Raw genomic sequence first — 22,164 nt, 5'->3', positions numbered from 1 at the left:
TCTTTCGAGTATTCGCTTGCAATTGTCAAAAGAAGCCAAAAGAAACTCCCACGCAGATTTATCCATTGTTGTTCGTTAACTCGCTTAGGATACGCTCCCAGCGAATATAACATTTCAACAAAGTTAGTAATTAACTTATTACAAATAAATAAAAAAGATTATCTAAAAATAGACAGACTTTTTATATATGTCGGAGAATGAGGTGGTTGGGACCGGAGCTTGTTCCGATCCCACTTCTGATTGTCATCGATCGGTGTCACGTCAGAGTGACAGGCAACGCCATCTGGTTTTAACAACTGGCAACTATTAAATAATCCGCTTCCCTGATATATATGATGAGAAAAGATTTTTTTTTTTTTTTTCTTTATATATTTGATAACTCGCTCAGGATACGCTCCTAACGAATTTATCGCATTTAAACGAAGGTAGTATATTAATAGATAGTATACAACTAAGTAAACTCGGTGAAAATCGATTTATTTAGTAAACTCCGTTTACATCGCATGATACTATGCCGAGAACGTCTCCAAGAGCGTTAAACAAGCGATGAGTCCTCTTGCTTTGTGCAATGCCCGTTAGCTGAATAAAATTGGGCCACAACTGCTAAAAATCTGAGACATATACCTAACTTTATTGTAGGTGATAACACAGCCGTGTTCGGTAAAGCTCAGAATCCACTACTGTATTGGTATATATAATACCAAGCAATAGAACAGTATTACATGCATGTAGATACTTGTTAAACAAGAGGTTCAAATGACTCACCCGTTGTCCATTTTTGTACCTTTGAATTTCACAAAAGAAAATTCTCTGACGAGGATGTACATCTTTGCTGGAGGCCTTCCATGAGTAGGCCCGATATAGAAATCCGGGTCACGACGTGAAGAAATTCCACCTCCAACACTACACTTACCACAGCACTTTCACTTTTAAACGATGTTACTCTATTGGGAAATAACGACGCTATGAGGTAAGAAGCGTAGTGTCGCCTTTACAACGTCTCGGCGCCCTACCACCTGGGACCACGTGACTTCCGGTGAATCGCTGATTGGTCGAAAACAGCAACCGGAAGTGTAAATCATTCGATAATCAAAGGGAAGTATACAGCGCCCTCTCACAGATGCTGTGCATCGTCACATCCCAAATAATAGGGTGTTTTTTGTCTACCTAAAATTATGAAATATGAATTTTGAGCGAGCCCAACTCTCACGTTTTCGGTTTTATTTAGGTATAGATTCGAAAGTGAAATATTTTACCCTATATGCTGCTCCACTCTATGTATCCTAGCCCTCCAAAACTGCGTTACGTAATACTTGAACGAAATATAATATTTTCATTTCCTTCACTCTGGTGACAAGACAAAGCTTGTAGTTGAGTTTCGCCACTCAACTGGATAAATACAGGGTGAGTCATATTGAACTTTCCGATTTCAATAAGGTGTGTATTAAAAACAAAGCGACATGCAGTAAAAATTATTTTATTGTTTGAAAGCACATAACATGCAGTTTTAATTTAGTTGGTTTTAAAAATGATATCCTGTAAATGTCTACCTCCATTGACCACACACTGCTGAAGCCTTTCCCGGAAGTTGTCCATTACTCGTCGAGTCATATTCAGCGGAATAGCATTGATTTCTTCCGTGATTGCAGCCTTCAGTTCATCGATGGTTCGGGGACGATGCGTGTACACCTTTTCCTTCAGGTAACCCCAGAGAAAGAAATCGCAGGGGGTTAAATCAGGTGATCTCGGCGGCCACCCAACGTCACCTCGCAAAGAAATGAGATGACCGGGAAACATTTGTCGCAGGATTTCCATTGAACGCCTGGATGTATGGGCTGTAGCACCATCTTGTTGGAACCAGATGTTATCGTTGTCATGATTCTGCGTTAATTCCTCCAATTTCGGTTTCAGAAAAGTTTCAAGCATGTCGCAATACCGAGCAGAGGTAACTGTGACGACTTGACCATCTTCTTCAAAAAAATAGGGACCCCACACACCAAACTCTGCAATAGCGCACCACACTGTCACTCGAGGGCTGTGAAGTGGTCGTTCGTGTAGGTTTCGTGGGTTATTCTCAGCCCAGTATCGAAAATTCTGTTTGTTGAGAGTTCCGGCGAGGTGAAAATGTGCCTCATCACTGAAGATCAAAACAGCAGTGCGGGGGATCTGCTGAATGTCGCGGCATAAATTTGTTCGTGTGTCTAAGTCTCTAACTGTTAATTCTTGCACTACCTGAATCTTGTATGGGTGAAATTTAAGGTCTCTATGCAGTATTCTGCGGACACTACTGAAAGATAATCCTAGTGAAGCGGCATGTTTCCGAACAGAACGCCGAGGGGATTGTTGAATTGAAGCCCGCACTCTATCCACGTTTTCCGCTGACGTTGACGTCCTAATTCGGCCTTGTGGTCTTGTTTTTAATGCTGATGATGTTGCTCTAAAATTTGATACCCAATTTCTGATTGTTGGTCCAGTGGGAATGGGATCACGTCGACCAATAGCAAAATGTAAACGGAACGCACGCTGTGTTGTGATCACGGAGCCGCCATTTTTAATAAACTCTTCAACTACGAACGCACGATGTTGTCCCGACCAAGCCATTGCTCACACTAAAACTGCATGTCATGGCGCGTCTAATGACACCATCCCCACCCTTCTACTCCTTCCCTTCTTCGTGCAACGTCCTTCCAAAACCGGAAAGTTCAATATGACTCACCCTGTATCTTGAAAATTAGGCGGTGCGTAGGTCTTAGCACTACGGATCTACCCTGCTATATACGGGATACTATAACAAATTGAATTAAAAGTGAAGCTATAACAAATAAATCACTACTTACTCAGTAGTATGTGTAATTGCTACAACATATAACAATTCCTCCTCTTCTGAAGTCACTCTACGTTTGTTTCTTTCACACAAAACTACAAACGCTACCATTCCCAAAGCGCCTGCATATATTCCCATTTCGTTTATTATGATAATTGTAGAGTCTATAGCATTTTTTAATTCTTTTTTTATCTGGAAAATATGGTATTCAATAATTATATGTAAAATATATTCTATATTGCACTAAATAAACATAGACATAAATGCTGTGCATCCCAGATTCATTTGGTGCCCACCCCATGATTTTATCTAACAAAAACTAAGTAAAACTAAGACCATTACTTAAAAAGACCCCTATTCAAGGCTAAGGTCTAGGCCCATCCTAGAAAATATCTGTAGATACACCCATGTAAATACATATACAAAAGAAGAAACGTTCAAATATATTATGTAGAACAGTGTTAAGTCAACAATTCGCGCTTTATTAAGGTACATTTCTAAAAACTTAAAAACTGACAATACAAATGGGTTTTTCTTAGTGATTATTAACGAGGCATATGTCTACGGGGGTTTTTATTGAATCAGGTTTCTTTGATTCCATAAGGAAATATTCCCGAAGGATGCCTCAAGAGATAGCACAAATTTATTTCAGCACTGTCCGTTCACTGCGCTATCCTCTGCGTAGCAATGTATTTGCTTTCGATAGCCGCAGCCCAGCGGCATAGAGTACTAGATGGACCTTTTCTGGCTTCAGTGATGGCTGGGTGGGATGTCAGCCACTCAATACGAAAAACCTCCAGAATTCGGCGAAAAGTGAGGAACAGTTCCCTCTGTCTACGCTGCTGCGGAATACAACTGATGCTGAATGCTGAAGCTGATTTAATTTCCTTTAATTTTAACAAAATAAAATATACCCTTTTAGGATCCGTAGTAATATCTGTCTGCCACGGTTTTAAATTAACGTTTTGATTGACTGTAGGTTGTGGTAAATCAAATGACATTATAATTCCTTGTAGCTCTGTAAGTAGATTGATGGCTTCTTGCGCGGGATCACATAGTATATGTTCAACTCTATAGTATTGAGCTAACTCGAGCGGATTTGTTGAATGCCTATTATATAAAAAAAAAATGTATTATTATTAGATAAGGGCAAGAAAATGTGCACAATATTTTCTAGAGCATATTATTTTGATATTCATTAAGACACAAAATTGATCTCCCCATAGGGCCATGAAGAGGTTAAGAATAAGATGTTATGAGAATGATAAGTGTATGAATGTAGTAGCACAGCACGCGACAGTTGCGTGTTCGATTCTTACTCTGGGGAATAAAATATTTCCATTTTCTTGCTTTGGAAAGAAGTCAAAGCCCGGTGTTGTGTTCAGCCGCTCTGTCTGTGTGTTCTGTCTTGAAAATTTTCTTTGTCTACCCTATTATTTACAGGATAAAACGTGAAATTAAAAACAAACTAAAAATTACACACAATACATTTTTTTTTACTTTATAAATATAGTAATGTTAACGGATCCGAAACATTAAGATCAAAATAGGGAAATAATGCGATTAAAGATAAATAAATAGATTGACATATACATGACGGTAGGACAGCTTACTCCAGCTTAGTCCAGTATGTATATATGTCATATTTGGTAAGAAAGTACAGTTGACCGTCAAGCCTATATATAGGTTATAAATAAATTATCAATATAATTCCTAAAAAGAAAGTTAAAAAACTCACAGAGACACTTCGCCCATATCATTTGCTGTAGCAATGGTAGCGTGGAATGTTGTTTCCAAATTACGCAAAATCTCTTGCACTTTGTTTAATTTCACGTTACTATTTAAAAGTGTTGCTGTTAAGCCTAAAAAAAGATTAAGTAAATCAGCTTCACGCTTTTTCCTTTATAGCAGAATAGGTAGAGGAAACCTAGTAATGAGTTTCGTTTCATATTTATATTGAAAACTTACGATCGATAGTTATTTCATCCCCAAGGAAATTCAATGAAGATAATCATTCGAGGATATAATCTATCTATTTTCGAGTAAATGTAAAATTAAAATAATTCAACGCTCTATTTACGGCTGCAAGCCTAGACTCGAGTCTCGCAGGAGGCGCGCTTGCCGCCTATGATGGCCTATAATACAGCCACGTAGTGTTCATGATTGTATAGGTAGGATGCGGGCGAAACGGACGCGGTTAACAAAATAAAAATATATTTTTATCTTCACTTCACTTTTCTGGAGATATTGAGCGGCGTTGAGTTCCACGACGCAAAAAATATCACGTTGTAAATAATTACATACGTCACTAAAGCTGAAATTTTAAAATAATATTTGTAAAATGTAGGCTTGCTAGTATAACGTAGTTTGCTTCAATTTTAAATAACGTTTAGGATGTCTAGCGGGAGTAAAGGCCCACGTAAATGGTCTGGTAATAATAAATACATATTTTTTACATTATTCTTAAAAACATATTTAAATAAGCGTTTTAACTTTAACATAGATGAGCTTGGATTTAATGTACCCTTAGTTGGCTCTGAAAGAGCGAGGGCACAGGACGAGTACGTATACCGTCTTAAATACATATTAGACTAATAATCCTAAAAATTTTAGCTTTGCTAAAATGACGTAAGTCTAGGGGCCCTGGGATCTCTGTATATTAGTGTTTTTTAAGCTTGTTTAAATAAAATGCTTCTTACCAAGAATCCGTGGTTGTTTTTCGAATGGGCACTGTTCAAATTGTTTCATCACCAATCTCATTGGATGATCATCAACTGCATGATGGCATTCATCAAATATTATAAGACTTATATCTTCCACTCTTATGTAGCTGTGTGTTATCATATCGTTCAAAATTTGACTTGTCATCACGATTACCTGTAATTATAGAAAAATATTTTAGAAAATATAACAAAAAAATGAACGTACCAAAAAATAAAGTAAGTAAAAAATTTATGAACTCAAGCCTGCATCTCATGGACGGTACACCGATAAAATGGGTTTTAAAAAAAATAGTATAAAGCTTTTATAGAACGTTTTCAAGACAATTTAAAATTAAATATGTGCAGTATTCATATATGCCATTACATATAAGACTTGATAAGCGTCAGTGCGCTAGTTTTCTTTTTCATTCGAAAAAAAGTTTCCTTGCACTGCATTATAGCTATGTTTGGTGAAAATCAGTCTAGCAGTTTAAACAGTACGCGCTTTTTTCAAGATGATGTAAGGTTTTTTTTGTCATTAGATAGAATTACTGAGCTGTTTGTGTCAGGGAGGTTTTTATTTTTTTATTTATAGTTATAAATAGGTCGGACAAAAGTATTTTCGTATTGTTCATACAAAGGAAAATATTTTTTTAGGTATAATTATTTATTTAAATCAACAAGGTAAGGTGTAAATGCCGTTTGATTAATGAAATCAAAATGGCACTTACACCGTTTTGATCAATGACTAGTTTACATTTTATGGGCAGTACCATGATCCTATTCCTGTAGAAATTTTGGAGTTTTCGATTTTATGTGGCTTTCAATTCACTGAGAAAAACACCTATCAGATATTTTTCGAAAAAAAAAAATGCCTATGTATACAACTAATGTATATCTTAAAAAGCTTGAAATAAATTGCAGGCATGTTTTAATAAGTGTTTTAACTATTATTATAGCAAAAATCGAAAATATCGGAAATCCCGGATATTGTAAAAATCGAAACCGGGATTTTAAAGACCTATTTTTCCCGGTTTGCGACCCCTAATTAAAACCAGCCAGTTACATTCAGTACAGCCAAAGAGGTTTGATTACTAATAATACGAGTACATTCAAAATACGAAATACTTTTGCCCAGACCTATTATTTGTGTAAGTTCCAACGACGTCTCATCTCAGGCCTTATGCCGCTATAAATTGTCGATTGCGCATAGCAAATCACGTATTGCCTGTAGTTACTTCTTTCGTGGCGCGTAAGTATCACATCATATTTTAGTTTTTCAAAGTACCTGATTTTTTGATAGTTCACTATCCCACTGACATTTATCCCAGTAATCCACTTTATCTTCACTACTGTAACCACCTACTCCATTCACTGGACACAACTGTTGTATTACTTTTTTCTGTAAAATTATTATTATTAGTATTTTACTAAAAACTACTCAGTGAAAATGGCATAAACGAATCAACAAATGAAATCATTTTAACGTAGCGGGATTTCAACCCGTGCCTCTGGAAGCCGTCCAAGCACTCTGACCACTGAGCCAAACCTTCTCCTCAAGCTACGTCGAAATTCTTATTCGTTTGTTACAACTTACAGTAGAAACTCGATTAACCAGACTAATTGTTGTATTTAGTCATTCGGATAATCGAATGTAAAAAGAAAAGCTGATTTTGTGCATATTATAGCAAAAGCAAAACAAAATTGTTACCTATATGTCTAGTAAAAGCAACAAGTACATATAAACTAAAATGAACGTTTATTAAGAAATTATTAACATTTTTCAACATACGACTTACAAACACAGAAATCACGCACGCAGTTACATACATTCATACATATAAATTTTCTTAGGTTTCATTGTAGTCCGGATAATCGCGAATCCGTATAATTGAGGGCCGGATAATCGAGTTTCTACTGTAATTATGTTGTTCGCATCTTTCAAATCTCGCTACGTTCAAATTCTAATCCTTCTACGTTCTAATTTTTGTATGTTTTATAAATAAGTGTTTTTCTTTCCTAGTGTGGAATGAAATCTTTTTTTGTCATCTTCACGCTGTATCCCCCCTGAAATAATTTTATATAAAATCATTTTTTATAAAAAATATTTATAAATAACATTAAAAATATTATTATTCTATTTGTTTACTTTTAGTCCCATATCACAAAGTGATTGGTATTTTGTAAAGCAAATTGGTCACCACTCTGAAAGAAGGGTGTGAAAATAATGGTCTAAGCCTGAATGCGAGTGAGACGAAGGTTCTGATATTTTAAAGAAATGAAGAGAGGACAGAATGCAATATCAGTGTGAATGGTAAGATATTAGAACAAATGAATGAAGTATGTTCAGTAGAGATGGAAGATACGAGATGGATGTGGAAAGGCGCATTGCTGCCGGTAACACGGTTAACGGAGCCTTAGCTCCATTGACGAGACGGCGAAACATTAGCACAGCTGCGCGTTTGGCTGTACAGTGTTGGTACAGACGTTCTTGTACAGCATGGACTAGCGAGAATGTCACGGTGAGAATGAAGAAGAAAAAGATTTGTGATGTGAAAAGTGAGTGGTAAAGAAGTAGGGGGAGGAGACCTCGGTTGAAAACACAGTATCAAAGATACTGGAGGAAGGTCACGTAAAAAGCATCAGGACCGGATCAGGCATGTATGAAGAGGTTGAAAGAGGTATGTAAAGACCGTAGCGTTACGTAGTTACGTTAAGTTAAATTTACACTGGGATAGCTTCTGACTGCAAGAACAAAAGTTATGAGTTTGTTCCCCACTAGGGGCAATTATTTTAAATTTTTAACTTTACACTAAATTCTCTTACATGTTGCTAAGCCTGCGATTTTTTAATACAAAAAGAGCGGCTTCAAAAGTCTGCCCAATTATGTACACCAAAAGAGTGCCAGCTCTGTGACCGTGACAAAAACGTTTCTGTTGATAAGCTAAATCGAATCAATTTTTTTTAAGGTAACCAAGGAACTGGATGTTTATCACACGCTCGCACCTTAAACAGATGATGATTGATGTGGTAAAAATGTAAAGTTATAGAAAAAGACATATACTATATTTTAATATGAATGCAAAAAATACTGTGATTTTAATAGAATTATATATATTTTGTAAAGCAAATTATAACTTACTTGTTGATTCACTAATGGAACATTGTTGACAAGAAAAAAACACCGCTTCCCACCTTCTCCCCATGGTTTTTGAAATGTCCCTCTCAGCCTTTTGATAAGTTGAATCGCAATATATGTTTTGCCAGAACCTATAATGAAACAATTGAAAACAATATTTATTACATTTTTATTTTTGAATATGACGAGTGATCAAACACAAAAAGAAATTGAGACCAGAATCAGTAACTCTTGGAAAAGATATTGGGCACTAAAAGAAGTCATACAGCTTCACGCCATCCGTACATGGTAGAAATTCCTACCGCACGAACGAAACGCTTTGAGGCTACATTCTTCTCATTCACTCATTGCCGGCATCTGTATTTTCTAAGTCATACAATATGAGGGTCTTCAAAACCAAAGTGAATAGGTATCTGCTAAGCAAGCGTGCACCACCTTAGATCGCATCAACGCTCGCCAGACTTGATGCGGTCAAACGCAAGCCTACTCAATATAAAAAAAAAAGTCATGGAAAACCCCCAGATACCATTAAAGGACAAAAAAAGGTCTTTGACACTTGTGTTATTCCATGCATGACATATGGTTGTATGGCGAAACTTAACGACGCGCTTTTGCCTTTGCGCATGATAGAAAATGGGGAAATATATAATACACAATTTATTTATTTTAATTTAAGTTAGTGTTCTCCCTCTTCTGTAGTGATAAACACAAACAACTCAAAATGTTATTATGTATTGTGTCATTATGGTGCAATTTTAAAAACCATTATAAATTTCTAGATCACTGTGATGCAAAACTTCAGCAGCTCTCTCCATACTCAAAGGATGAGTTAGTTTCCTTTCCTTATTCTAGTAAATGAGAAAGTGTGCCATTGCAGTCTGCCACATAACATGCAATGTCTTGAAATTAGGTGCATGGAATGTCTTAACTCTATGTTCACTCTGTCTACCCTGCTAATAGCAGGATACAATAATACACTATAAGGTAAAACATATATAGTACAGGCTAAAAAACGCAAAATCTATAATATCAAACCTGTGGGTAGGTGTACTATTGTATTTCTTGCAATTGCAATGTCTTCAAGCTGTGTTTGATAAACTCTTGGTAGAAGCTCCGGAAAAGTAGCCATTTTAATTATTTACTTTCTTGTTTCTAATCTGGATTTATCGTTTATCTTTTGTTGTCCTAAAATTTTTATAACAAAAATCTGCTTATTTATTGCACAATACAAAAGAAACAATAATATATATTTATTTATATACTAGTGGGCCCGGACGCGGCTACGCCCGCGAAAATATAAGCCTAAATCATTAAAATAAGTTAAAAAATAATAATAAGTGGAGATTTATTATTAGAAAAAATATCTGAGTAACCGTAATGAACAAACCAAAGAAGTAAAAGTAACTAAAGGAAATTCTTAATATTAGAAAAAAAACCTAGAGTTTGCTGTGCGCGCGTACTAAACATTTTTCTATATTAAATAATTATTAATTTTTGCGAACAATATTAAATAAAATCTCAAATGATTAAAATTACGATATTTTAAGTGTATAACATCGGTATAAATAACCAAACTGAGATAAATTAATTATAAGCAGCAAATAATTACATAAAAAATAATAGTAATTCGAAAATCTATAAAAAATTACAAAATCATCAAAGTCATCCGCCCGTTCGCGTCGGTCATACTCATGTTATGCCGCCCGAAGGCTAGGTCATTTGGAATCAGTCACATCTTAATTATTTATTAAAATGTTATACAGTAAACTATAATTTCCATCTAGATGAAATGCTAAAAGTGACTATTATATTTATTTTCATAAGGATGAATATCAAATTATAGAAATCATCTAATTTTTGTTAATGATTTGTATAAAGAGATTTGTATAAATCTATATCGGCGCGCACCATGTATGCATTAAGCAAACTCACTGTGGGTGACGTTTTCTTAAAACAGCAAACTTTGCAAGCCGTTGCTTAGCAACGCGTAGCGACGATTGTTATTAACATGGCGGAATAAATTCCTTGTCAAATTAATTATTTTAATATATTGGTATATAACGAAAATATTACAAATATGAGAAAAAAAAAGTATCCTATGTTCATCCCGGGACCCTCAAGTATCTCTATATGAGTATTTTATCACAATTAAATTAGCGGTTTGGCCCTGATTGCGGAAAAGACAGACAGACAGACAGACAGACAGACAGACAGACAGAGTTACTTTCGAATTTATAATATAGGTATGGATTAAAAAATATAAATAAGATAATAAATAGTGAACTAGTTTAAATAATTCGCCTGACCGTTCCTCACAGTAGACGTGGTTTTCGTTGTCTCCTCAAATAGTGAAGAAACTGTTTGCAATTCTATTCTTTGAGTGAAATATACTTAGTATCATAATTGCGTAAAAATATAAACAGTATTAAATAACACCGAAGTGCATCTATAGTGAGAGGAGCCCCCTACCTCATGCCCGCAGAAGCGGAACGGTTGCTATTTTTTGACTCACTGACACACTGACCCTGCGTTTGGCACGTACGCTCAATGCAAGTCCTCCTCATTTGTCAATGCATTTGCAACTTGTTGCGACTCTCGGGTTGAGACTACTTAAACAAAATAATAAGCGTAAGAGGATCGCCCGCTACCGCCACTGGTGGTGGATCACAGCCTGATCTATCAAAGTACATGTTGACGATCAAAGCTCGCAGATAACATTGCGTAGCGCTAGAGGAGGTGGAGTGTCGGCTTGCGTACATAATAATCTATAATATAATCTAATTGAGTCGACCTACCGGGGTGGTAACAACTAGATAGTTGTTATGTTTACGCATTTACGCAATGCGCGGTGGATGTTGGTTTGGTCTACAAGACTGGTGATACAAACTTTGGACAATTTATTAGTGACTACGACATTCAACAACGAAAAAGATCGGTAGTATTTGGTGATTTTAATAAAAACCTATTAGAGAATAGAAAGCGTTTAACCAAATATAAGCAAATATTACAAGAACCAGGGTATAGATTGCTAAACAAAATCAATAAAACATTCTGCACAAGAGATTCAACTACGAAAAAATCGATTATAGATCACGTAAGCACAAATTTGAAAACAAATAATTTTAAGGTTGCTATTATTAATTCATCATTATCAGACCACAAAAACAAGTATATGCAAATGAATAAATTTAAAACTCCAAGAAAGCTACAATCTACTTATGAAGCAATAAATTACGCTAAGCTATAAAAATCCTTAGAAACATCACAACAATAAACTATACAGAACTAGAAAACATAATAAATTAACATATTATTAACTGCAAGGAAACAAAAACCAAAATTTTGAACAATTTATGAGACAACTGGATTAACAAGGATATTATCGATATATTAAGTAAAAGGAACTTTCTATGGTCACAATACAAAAATAATCCAAACAATAAAGATATAAAAAATAAATTCTATTCAAAGAAAACTGAAACACCTAAGTTCATACAAAATATGAAGAATATATACTATTACAAGCTATGTACAATTTAATATTTATAATTTCTGATACAAAAGTTATTTGTAATGTTTTTAGCAAATATTTCGCAACAATTGGTTCCCTCCTTGCAAAAAAATTCCAACACAATATCACAACATTCCACATTCAATTCATACAAACTTTGAACACACCAATCATGGACTTCTATCATTCACAGTGTAGTTCCGGAGAGGTAGAGGGAATCTAGATTCAAATGTAAGTAATGGTATAGACAAAATTACCACAAAAACATTAAAATGTTTGAGCAATATAATATCAAAAGGTCTGACACAGAGTTTTAACAATCTTGTGTCCCAAGGGATTTTCCCAGACGCACTAAAATTGCAAAAATAACACCTATACATAAATCGGGTTCTTTAGACCTTAAGAGAAGTAACACTACTACTGCAATTACAGGAATAAAAAACTTTCTTTTTTAATTGGTTCACTAATCAACATTTCAAAATGCATCCCTAAAGAAATCAAATATAATATTTAAATTCTCTAGTAAAATCACATTTATTGTACTTAATTGAAATTTGGGATAATACTGGTAAATTAAATTTACAAGCACTACAAAGTAAACAAAATAAAATAATTAAACCAACAACTAAACTTTACAAAGAAACAAACATAATGAGTCTGCAACAACTTTATGTATATAATTCTTGTATTTTTATAAAGAAAAATGTAAATAAATTGATATGTTCTAATTTGACATTTATAAAACATAACAGTAAACGTAGCAGCCGCAGACCAAGCTTACTAGTTCTTCCAAAGATTAGAACCAAACTAGCTAAGAAAAATATTAATTTTGATGGAGCACAACTTTATAACAAATTACCTACATCTATGAAAAATGTAGACTCAGTTAATGAATTTAAATCTCAACTCTCAAAATATATTTTAGAAAATACCAATTTTTACAGCGGTTAAATATTTTACATATATATATATATATAAAATATTTTATATATATATAAAATATTTAACTATATATAAAACTTATACTATTTATAAAATTTACACTATATATAAAACTATGTTAAATATTTTATTTTGTTAACAGGGTAAGTACTTTGAAAGGCCATAATGATTACATTTATTGTGTTGATCACATAAGAACAACACAATAAATTGTGTGTGAAATTGTATTTCTTTTTGAGAATAAATTATTTGAACATAGTTTAATACTACTTTAGTTAAAATATTATAAGTAACAATGTATTTCAAATATTATACTCACACAACTAATACAGAATACTGGAGATAAGACTCGAGAAGAAGAAAAGAAAATCAATTTTAAATTATAAACTTATTACTAATATACAATTTTTATTAACACTAAAAATCTAACCGGCCTGTATATTATTCGCCAAACAAAATACTCCCGGTACCTACTGAATGTAAATTGCAATTACTTCTTTGCTTTAGGGATGCCCAATGATCATCGATTTTCGATTGTTAAATATCGATGTTGCATTAAATACAACATCGTAACATCGATGTCAGTAGGAACACATCGAAATTTGGTCGCGTACACGTACAACGAGTGTTCACGTGTTTATTTTAATTTAAAAAGAATTATCGTAAGCCAAAAAAAACATTACTACTTTTAGTCTTATAAATTGTCGTTTTAATAACTTTCACTTCACATTAACGTTCACTTCTTAGTTTCTAAATCGTACTTCATTATTCGTTCTCGAGTTTGGACTCGCTAGTTCATAGTTGCTATTTGCTAATTCTTTATGAGTGAAATGTGTGTCGGTTCATCTTTTATCCAATGAAAATTGTGACACTTGAAATCCTTCAATTGACATATAAAAATTCTATAATTATTTGACGACATTGGCTACCAAATTATCGTATTCTATAGTTTGTATTGTCAAATAGTACAGAAAGATAAAAATATGACTTGGCTAAGCCCCCTTGTTTTACTTAAAAATATCTTATGATATTATAATTGTTTTATTTATTGATAACTATGAATGAAGGCTAGCCCTAGCGCAGGGGCACAAAAATGTGTTGCACAATTAAAAATTTATTTAAATATATAGCTGAAGCGGAATGGATACAGCGTGAAGTTGTGGGGAAAAAAAAAGAAAAAAAAAAACATTGATGTTAGCTAAAATCGATGTTGTTCTTTCGAATTTTACCGAGCGTCCATGTTGACATCGAACTTCATTGTTGTAGATGATTCATCTAATCTTGTATAGAACAGGGGAACCCCGCTCAAAATGAAAATATTTACATAAGCCAAAAATTTAAATAACTTGATTACTGATGTTGTAAAAATTATTCAGTTATATTTTTTCTCAGTTACAAATTTTATAGTATTTTTTTTTATATAAACTAACTATAAAACACAAAAACTTTTATTCCTTTAAAAATATAGAGCTTAAATTATGTGAAGTGATCAATAATATATGTCGTCTCTCATGGGATTATTTGTATTTTTGTTCACTTAGCCTGGTCGTACAATAATATTGTCAATAAAGTACGTATTGTCAATAATATTGTGTGTGTTTGGCCGTTTTGTCAATATTATTGTAGATTTGTAGAAATTCTGTTTTTGCCACGACAATATTGGGGAGAGGCAGTGTGCGGGCGCGCTACAATATTTTAATTAAAAAAAAGACTTCAAAGGAGACAGAAGCTGAAGCTCTTTTTTCATGATAGACGACCAAAACAGTGTAAATTGTGAAAATAATATTGATATTAGTAGTAATATGGAATGGAATAGATATATTCCATAGTTATTGATAAGTTCCCATGTTTTTATAAACCCTATAAAATATTGTTTTTCTGTGGAAGTATTAATATCAACACTATTTTCACTATTTTCTTCGTCCAGCCTTAACGATAAAAATAAGCGTCCACCTCCCTTGAATTCTTTTATTCAATTAAAATATTGTAGCGCGCCCGCACACTGCCTCTCCCCAATATTGTCGTGCCAAAATCAGAATTTCTAGAAATCTACAATAATATTGACAAACCGGCCGAACACACACAATATTATTAACAATACGTACTTTATTGACAATATTATTGTACGTGTGCGGCCAGGTTTAAGGTAATTCAATGGAAGATATGTTTTATGGAATGAGCATTTTTATTTAAGGATTCTTAGAAGAATGGCATTCACCATGTTGGCAACCAAGAAGATGACAAGAAGGATATCAAATATTCAGCTAAGCTTAAAACATTTTTTGCCCAAATAATTATATACGTATACGTAAATATATCTTAAGACGCCGATAACTAAGGAAAGTTTTTGTAAATTGCAATACTAAGTACTATATTAACGATAAAGCCCCTAAAGTAATTTCAGACTGTAGGACACGTGGACAAGTCTAAAAAGAACACGTAAGTAGTGGCGCTGGTAACCACAGAGCAATGTTATCAACCTCAGGAAAGCAAAACACAAACAGCTTATGCCGTTTGTGTTTCTTTAACAACTTCGCCGTAAATTAATTATTTCAATAAAAATTATAATATTTTGATTAGATATTTGCATTTTAACTTTGTAAATCTAAAAGTACTTGTATTAATTTTAATGAATTGCTATATTTTACTGCTTTCTACTGTTTTTTAGTTCCATATTATTATATTCTTTATTTATGGCATTCCGGGCGTGCCGGTCCATTATTGTGGATTCCATTATTATTCCATTATTATGTGCATTATTAGTGTTGACCGGCACGCCCGGAATGCCATAAATAAAGAACAACAATTCTTGACATTATTATCTGCCATAAATGAAGAACTGTTGAAGAATTAAGAACTGTTATCTCTTATCTGTATTCAATATAGAATCAGTAATTCAGTCGTACTAGTATAATGTTCCTGGTATAGAATTCAGTCCATTCAATGGACCTTTGGTTATATGTGTTCTGTGGTCTATCTATAAGATAAGTCTATAAGTATAACTATCCTTTTTCAAGTTTTTTATGTTATAAAACTTATAAACTTCAAAGTATATTTCAATGATAATTTACTTATAGATTTAGAACCTTATTTTTTTATTTAAAACCATGCTTCAATCGTTTGGTTGTCTTGTGAATTATTTACTTTTAAATACATGTCTTTTATTTTTTCTCCTAACCAAAACAGTTTCACCTGGAGGTAGCTTAAAGCAATTTAATATGATATTATTGTACATTAAATGTGATACAGTTTTTATAAAACAAGACATTTTTACAGCGAATGATTTACACTTCTATGATGGATCTTCTACGGCGGATATCATCGCTGGCGATGTGTTTTTTGAAATTTTAGACCCCCCAGAGCTACGTTATTCTTATAGGATTAGACCAGCAAAGGACTTCGGTACTCCTTTCGTAAGAATGTTTTTCATATAATTCTTTACAAAACTAATAACTAATATGTTACGATCTTAATTCAGGGTTTGTTTGCAGTTGCATACTTAACACAATTGGATTTTGTTTTCACGTAAAAATTGGCTGTAATTGATGATCTATCCATCATTATCAGATTAAAAGATATACCGATTTATCAATATATAATAAAACTTTTTTCCAGAATGGTAGTATTCACTTTGAGAAGATTCGTTTAGTCCCAACACTTCCATTGCATAGTTGTTCAGATATAATAAACGCAGATGACGTATTTGGCAATATTGCTTTATCTGAGAGAGGGTAAGATCATATTTTAACTATAGTAACAAACAACAAAATGACATATTTGCATGGTGGTTATTATATTTGTGTGGAGTTTCATATTACTATTAACCTGTTCATACCAGCGTGATGCACCGGTAGTTATACTCTGTTTCTCACGCATAGATAACTTGCATACATATGTAAAGTATGGTTGTCATGATGGATTGTAGAAGCAAAATTCAAATTAAACTATATAAAATTAATATTGTTACTACATAATATATATAGTTAAAAGCTACTTTTAATTCTATTAATGTGTATATAATTTGACCACTTTTAGGGAATGTTCTTTTGTATTCAAAACTCTTAAAGCACAAGAAGTAGGTGCTCAAGCTGTTATTATAACTGAATCTATGGATAAATGGGATGATGCATTGGATCATCTTATTGAGATGGTTGATGACAGGTGAGAATATTTCAATTTAGATAAATGAGGCCATTGTGGCGTAGCAACCCAGCAACTGTCCGCAATCACAATGGTGGGTTTGAGTTCCATTTGGTGGAAAAAAATATTTTCATTTTCTCCCACTGGTAAAAAGCAAAAGCACATGATTTAGTTTTGCCACCCAACACTCAGTGTAGGGCCATATGGGGAGCAGCGTCTTAATACTAGGTTCTTTCCGTCTTCCTTACTATGTGGCAACATATAGTAAGTTTGACTGAAAGAACCTAGTGCCAGGATGCAGCTAGATTTTTTTTTTATTTTTGTATGTCAATTCTATTTCACATAATTTCAGGATGGAGCTAGATGTTAATATTCCAGCTGGATTTTTGCTTGGTAGAAGTGGTGCAACAATAATAAGGACATTAAGAAGGTTACAACAGGATTATGCTGTTATAAATATGCCAATAAACATGACACATGTGCCAATTAGTAAAATTAATCAACCACCATGGATATCATGGTAAAATTCATGTGACAAATAATATGTAATCTATACTCTGGGTTTACTCTCCATATTGATAAGATCTAATTAAACACGACAAAATTTATATAATAATTACATGAAAATTAAATTAATTATTATATGTTGTATTATTGTATTTTGCATACTAATAATTGATGAAGGTACACATAGACGAAGGAAAAAACTGTTTCATAATTTCCATTTAGGGAACATTAAGTTCAAATTAAAAATATGTTTTCAGAAGGACTTTGAAATGTTAATTTACAACAATAATTACTGTTGTTATATTGTCAGACAAATAAAACTTACAAAAACATTTTCGGTAATTTATCATAAAAAACATAAATATATATTATTTTTGGAATGAAACTCAAATCAAAGATTAATTCAAAGATTTAATATAAAACTTTTTAAATTACCAAATAAAAAAGAATTTAAAAGTGGATTTTTTATAATTATTTATGAAATATATATTATATTATAGTATGATATAAATAATTATTGAGTGGCTGAACTCGACGCTGCGCTTTGCCTCGAAATCAGAGCAAAGAAATTAAATTATAAATGTAAATAAATATTTCATCTCCTCTAGTGGGGATCAAACTCACAACCAGCTGATTTTACAGTCACACTGGTCAGGAACAGCGTCACGACTGGCCTATTATGGCCTATTATGTAAATGAATTGTTCTTTTTAAATTTTTCCCAGAATCTCATTTGGACCCAGCACCCAGTACACTTCGGTACACACAAATAAAAACAACCAAATTAGAAAATATATTTTATAAAACATAAGGATTAAAAATATATTTAGCGGGACTGAAATTTGTACTTCTGACACACATCATACAACTTCAATAAATTGTAACATGCATATAATAATTTTGAGGTGTGGGTTAGTTAGCCCTACTCGTAAGTTCAACTTTTTATAGGTTTTCAAAAAATATTTCTCCATCCTTATTGTGGAATGATTATAAAAATGTTTAAATAAAAATATATTCTGTAGAAATTTTGTTAACTTAATGTTAATAAGCGTAGACATAAAAGAATTGTGAGATTTTATCCATACATACATATATTAATGCTATATACAAAATTGAAAAATGAAATGGATATTGTATTTATAAGCAACTTAAAAATCGTGTTATTGTTTACCAAATTTATGCTAATTTCCAAACTATGATTTTTTATCATTTGGTCTATACATTTATGTATCAATGGTTAATTATTATTTATTATGATTTCTTACTTATAAACAAAACTATATGATCAAAATATATGCTCTATATTTATTAAATAATGAATAAGTATACACTTTTGAATTAGAAATGCAATATTACATATAATTTATTTTATTTGTGCTTGTTCGTTGACAAAAAAATATTTTATGAAGATGGAGAAAATAGCGTTTGTGATAATAAAAAACTATTGATTGTGTTAAAATATGAAAATTATTTTAACTGACTAACTTCATTAAGGCTTATTTAGTATTGGAAGAATTATAAGACTTTTTTGTATTTATTGTAGTGTATAAATGTTTGTTAATTTTGTGTAAAGAGAGTACAAAAATAATGATTATAATATGTTTCATAATATAACATAAACATGCTGTACCATGTACCAAAATTGGACATTTAGCAAGATTTTATTTTCTTGCCCAATGTGTTTTGCAAGAAAGCAATATCTTTGTACAAAAACTTCCAGATTTATAAAAATATACATGCAACTTAAGTTCATATTATTTGTAATGTACGTAGATCACCTGCATTTTTTTTTATTTTTAAATATTAAAAATAAACTCAAACAAATGTTTTCAAAAATTAAAACTAAGACTATTAATAATATTTATATCATTGAAAAAATGTCGACCATTTCCATTTTTGTTTGGATGTTCCTGGAATTCGGCAAAAGAGATTTTAAAATGTCGCATTTTTTATAATAAGGACAATATTCCGCACCGCTGTATCCCGCAAACAGCAGGATAGGCGGAGGGAATCTAGTGTTAAGACACTCCATTCCCCACTTTCCGAAGAATTCTGGAGGCATTGCGTGTTGAGTGGCGGAAATCAACGCCGCTCTTTGCCTCGACATCGGAGCGAAGAAATCACTTCGCCAATGTCACGTTGTAAAAATCCCCTTTCTTCAAAATCCCTTCTCCAGATTACAAAAATAAAAATCTGTCCAAATTTCACGTTTCTATCATCAGCGGTTACGGCTGTGCATCTTACTTCAGTCAGTGGGAACATGTCCTTTTATATATATAGATATATAGATTATGTTTTCTTCGATAGTACCTACTTACCTAGATATTATTCTTAACATTTACGTTGTTACTAACTCAAATAGCATTCCTCTCATTTATATCCACAGTTAGCGTATGAATGAATGTTATAAATACAACTTTGAATACTATAAAGAAATTTGCTTACTAGTCAGTCAGTTATACAACGTAGATTATGTTAGAAATAATGTTAGCACTAACAAGGAAATCGTCCATAGTCGAGTTATGATCCTAACTTTTAACGCAAGTAGCCACTTGTACTGCTCAATATTTCATATTTTTAAATAAATAATAAAATTTAAAGTGATGCTAAAATTATATAGGTATATAAAACATCGCTATCGACTATAGTTTGGTATTTTAAAAAGCTTTAGCTTACTTATGGTAGCTTAGCTTTGATGCAATTGATGAGTATATACCGACCTAATATTATGATCTCCCGTTTATTATAATATGTTATATAGGTATTGTATTGTGTTCATGAGAGTATTTTGTAATGCAAAGTATTTTGTTCAAATGAAAAATTTCAATATGTGTTCAAAATGACACGAAAAGGCAGCGTGTAAGCGATTATATTATAATAATTATAACTGTTATTTATTGTACTTAGTTAAATGGATTTTTTGCCAATAAATAATTTTCAATAAAAAAAATGTTTTATTTTTAGAACTTTTGGCGTCCTTTTAATTATAATTAGGTACGGTACGGTCAACGAGTCGTTGCCACCCCGAAGTTAGCCGTAAACGGCTGTGCAGCAATCGGCAAAAGATCGGTAAACCTAGCTTCAGAGCACCCACGACTCTTTGACCGTACTGTACATTACCTACCACTTATATTGTACAGGTTTTATTCTAAGATATACTACAATAGCAGATATTTAATGACAAGTATCTAAATCTCCGATCCCTCCGAGAGGCCGTCGTAGCGCAGGGGCACAACAACGTGTGACTAACGTGACGATTTGATTCTCACTTCGGGGAAAGAATTATTATAACAAGCGTTTATTCACATTTTATTAATATTTTTATTTCTTAGCTCTGATACCAAGGTATAAGTGCGGCGTAGAGTTCCGTCACTCAACATGCAATACCTCGAAAATTTAGCGGAAAATGGAGAACGGAATGTCTTAACACTAGGCTCCCTCTGCCTACCCCAGGGGCGTAGAAAGCTTAACTCGCGCCCGGGGTAAAATAAATCCCTTATCGGAAAATAAAAATAATAATCCTAGAGGAAAACAATCTCATGTAAAAAAAAATTGCGTGGAAAAAAGTGCAGCAGGTGCAGGTGCAGCGGGTACCTACGTAAGAAGGTAACAATTTATAGGTATACTAGTGGGCCCGGACGCGGCTACGCCCGCGAAAATATAAGCCTAAATAATTAAAATAAGTTAAAAAAAAATAATAAGTGGAGATTTATTATTGAAAAAATATCTGAGTAACCGAAATGAACAAACAAAAGAAGTAAAAGTAACTAAAGGAAATTCTTAATATTAGAAAAAGTACCTAAAGTTTGCCGTGCGCGCGTAGTAAACATTTTTCTATATTAAATAATTATTCATTTTTGCGAACAATATTAAATAAAATCTCAAATGATTAAAATTACGATATTTTAAGTGTATAACATCGGTATGGATAACCGAACTGAGATAAATTAATTATAAGCAGCAAATAATTACATAAAAAATAATAGTAATTCGAAAATATATAAAAATTTACAAAATCATCAAAGTCTGCCCGTTCGCGTCGGTCATACTATACCACTCGTAGGCTAGGTCATTTGGAATCAGTGACATCTTAATTATTTATTAGAATGTTATACAGTAAACTATAATTTCCATCAAGATGAAATGTTAAAAGTGACTATTATATTTATTTTCATAAGGATGAATATCAAATTATAGAAATCATCTAATTTTTGTTAATGTATACAAATCTATATCGGCGCGCGTCATATATGCATTAAGCAAACTCACTTTGGGTGACGTTTTCTTAAAATAGCAAACTTTGCAAGCCGTTGCTTAGCAACGCGTAGCGACGATTGTTATTAACATGGCGGAATAAATTGCTTGTCAAATTAATTATTTTAATATTTTGGTATATATCG

At 32.8% G+C, this 22,164-nt stretch overlaps 2 protein-coding genes across 6 annotated transcripts in view; one reads left to right on the top strand and one right to left on the bottom strand.

Moving 5' to 3' along the window:
* Dcr-2 (Endoribonuclease Dcr-2) overlaps positions 1–13,608 on the bottom strand; it is a 57,643-nt gene extending 44,035 nt beyond the window's left edge. For 2 of the 4 annotated variants that reach the window (XM_085202428.1, XM_085202431.1), the window contains exons 1-8: positions 13,438–13,607; positions 9,701–9,850; positions 8,669–8,796; positions 6,815–6,928; positions 5,524–5,701; positions 4,563–4,686; positions 3,739–3,934; positions 2,838–3,016 (exon numbers count right to left, since the gene is read on the bottom strand). In XM_085202428.1, coding sequence (XP_085058554.1) covers positions 2,838–3,016; positions 3,739–3,934; positions 4,563–4,686; positions 5,524–5,701; positions 6,815–6,928; positions 8,669–8,796; positions 9,701–9,794 — 1,013 coding nt within the window. In that variant the 5' untranslated portion in view covers positions 9,795–9,850; positions 13,438–13,607. Of the gene's footprint in view, positions 1–2,837; positions 3,017–3,738; positions 3,935–4,562; positions 4,687–5,523; positions 5,702–6,814; positions 6,929–8,668; positions 8,797–9,700; positions 9,851–11,134; positions 11,272–13,437 lie in introns of all 4 variants that reach the window. The other 2 variants (XM_085202429.1, XM_085202432.1) reach the window with 2 other exon arrangements.
* Positions 13,609–16,120: 2,512 nt separating this feature from the next.
* LOC146529348 (PRADC1-like protein) lies at positions 16,121–20,714 on the top strand. Of its 2 annotated transcripts, XM_085202435.1 has the most exons (6): positions 16,121–16,316; positions 16,395–16,531; positions 16,734–16,849; positions 17,154–17,279; positions 17,611–17,778; positions 18,490–20,714. In XM_085202435.1, coding segments are annotated over exons 1-6 (639 nt in total). In that variant the 5' UTR covers positions 16,121–16,225; the 3' UTR covers positions 18,491–20,714. The 2 variants fall into 2 exon arrangements, with proteins under 2 accessions (XP_085058561.1, XP_085058560.1); XM_085202434.1 differs by having other exon boundaries at positions 17,611–20,714.
* The last annotated feature ends 1,450 nt before the right edge of the window (positions 20,715–22,164 follow it).

This window comes from Heliconius melpomene, chromosome 18 (genome assembly GCF_056956725.1).
Source record: "Heliconius melpomene rosina isolate 202511_hmr_F chromosome 18, ASM5695672v1, whole genome shotgun sequence".
In the NCBI taxonomy this organism is placed as follows: domain Eukaryota; kingdom Metazoa; phylum Arthropoda; class Insecta; order Lepidoptera; family Nymphalidae; genus Heliconius; species Heliconius melpomene.
This window is presented reverse-complemented; position numbering and strand designations above follow the sequence as displayed.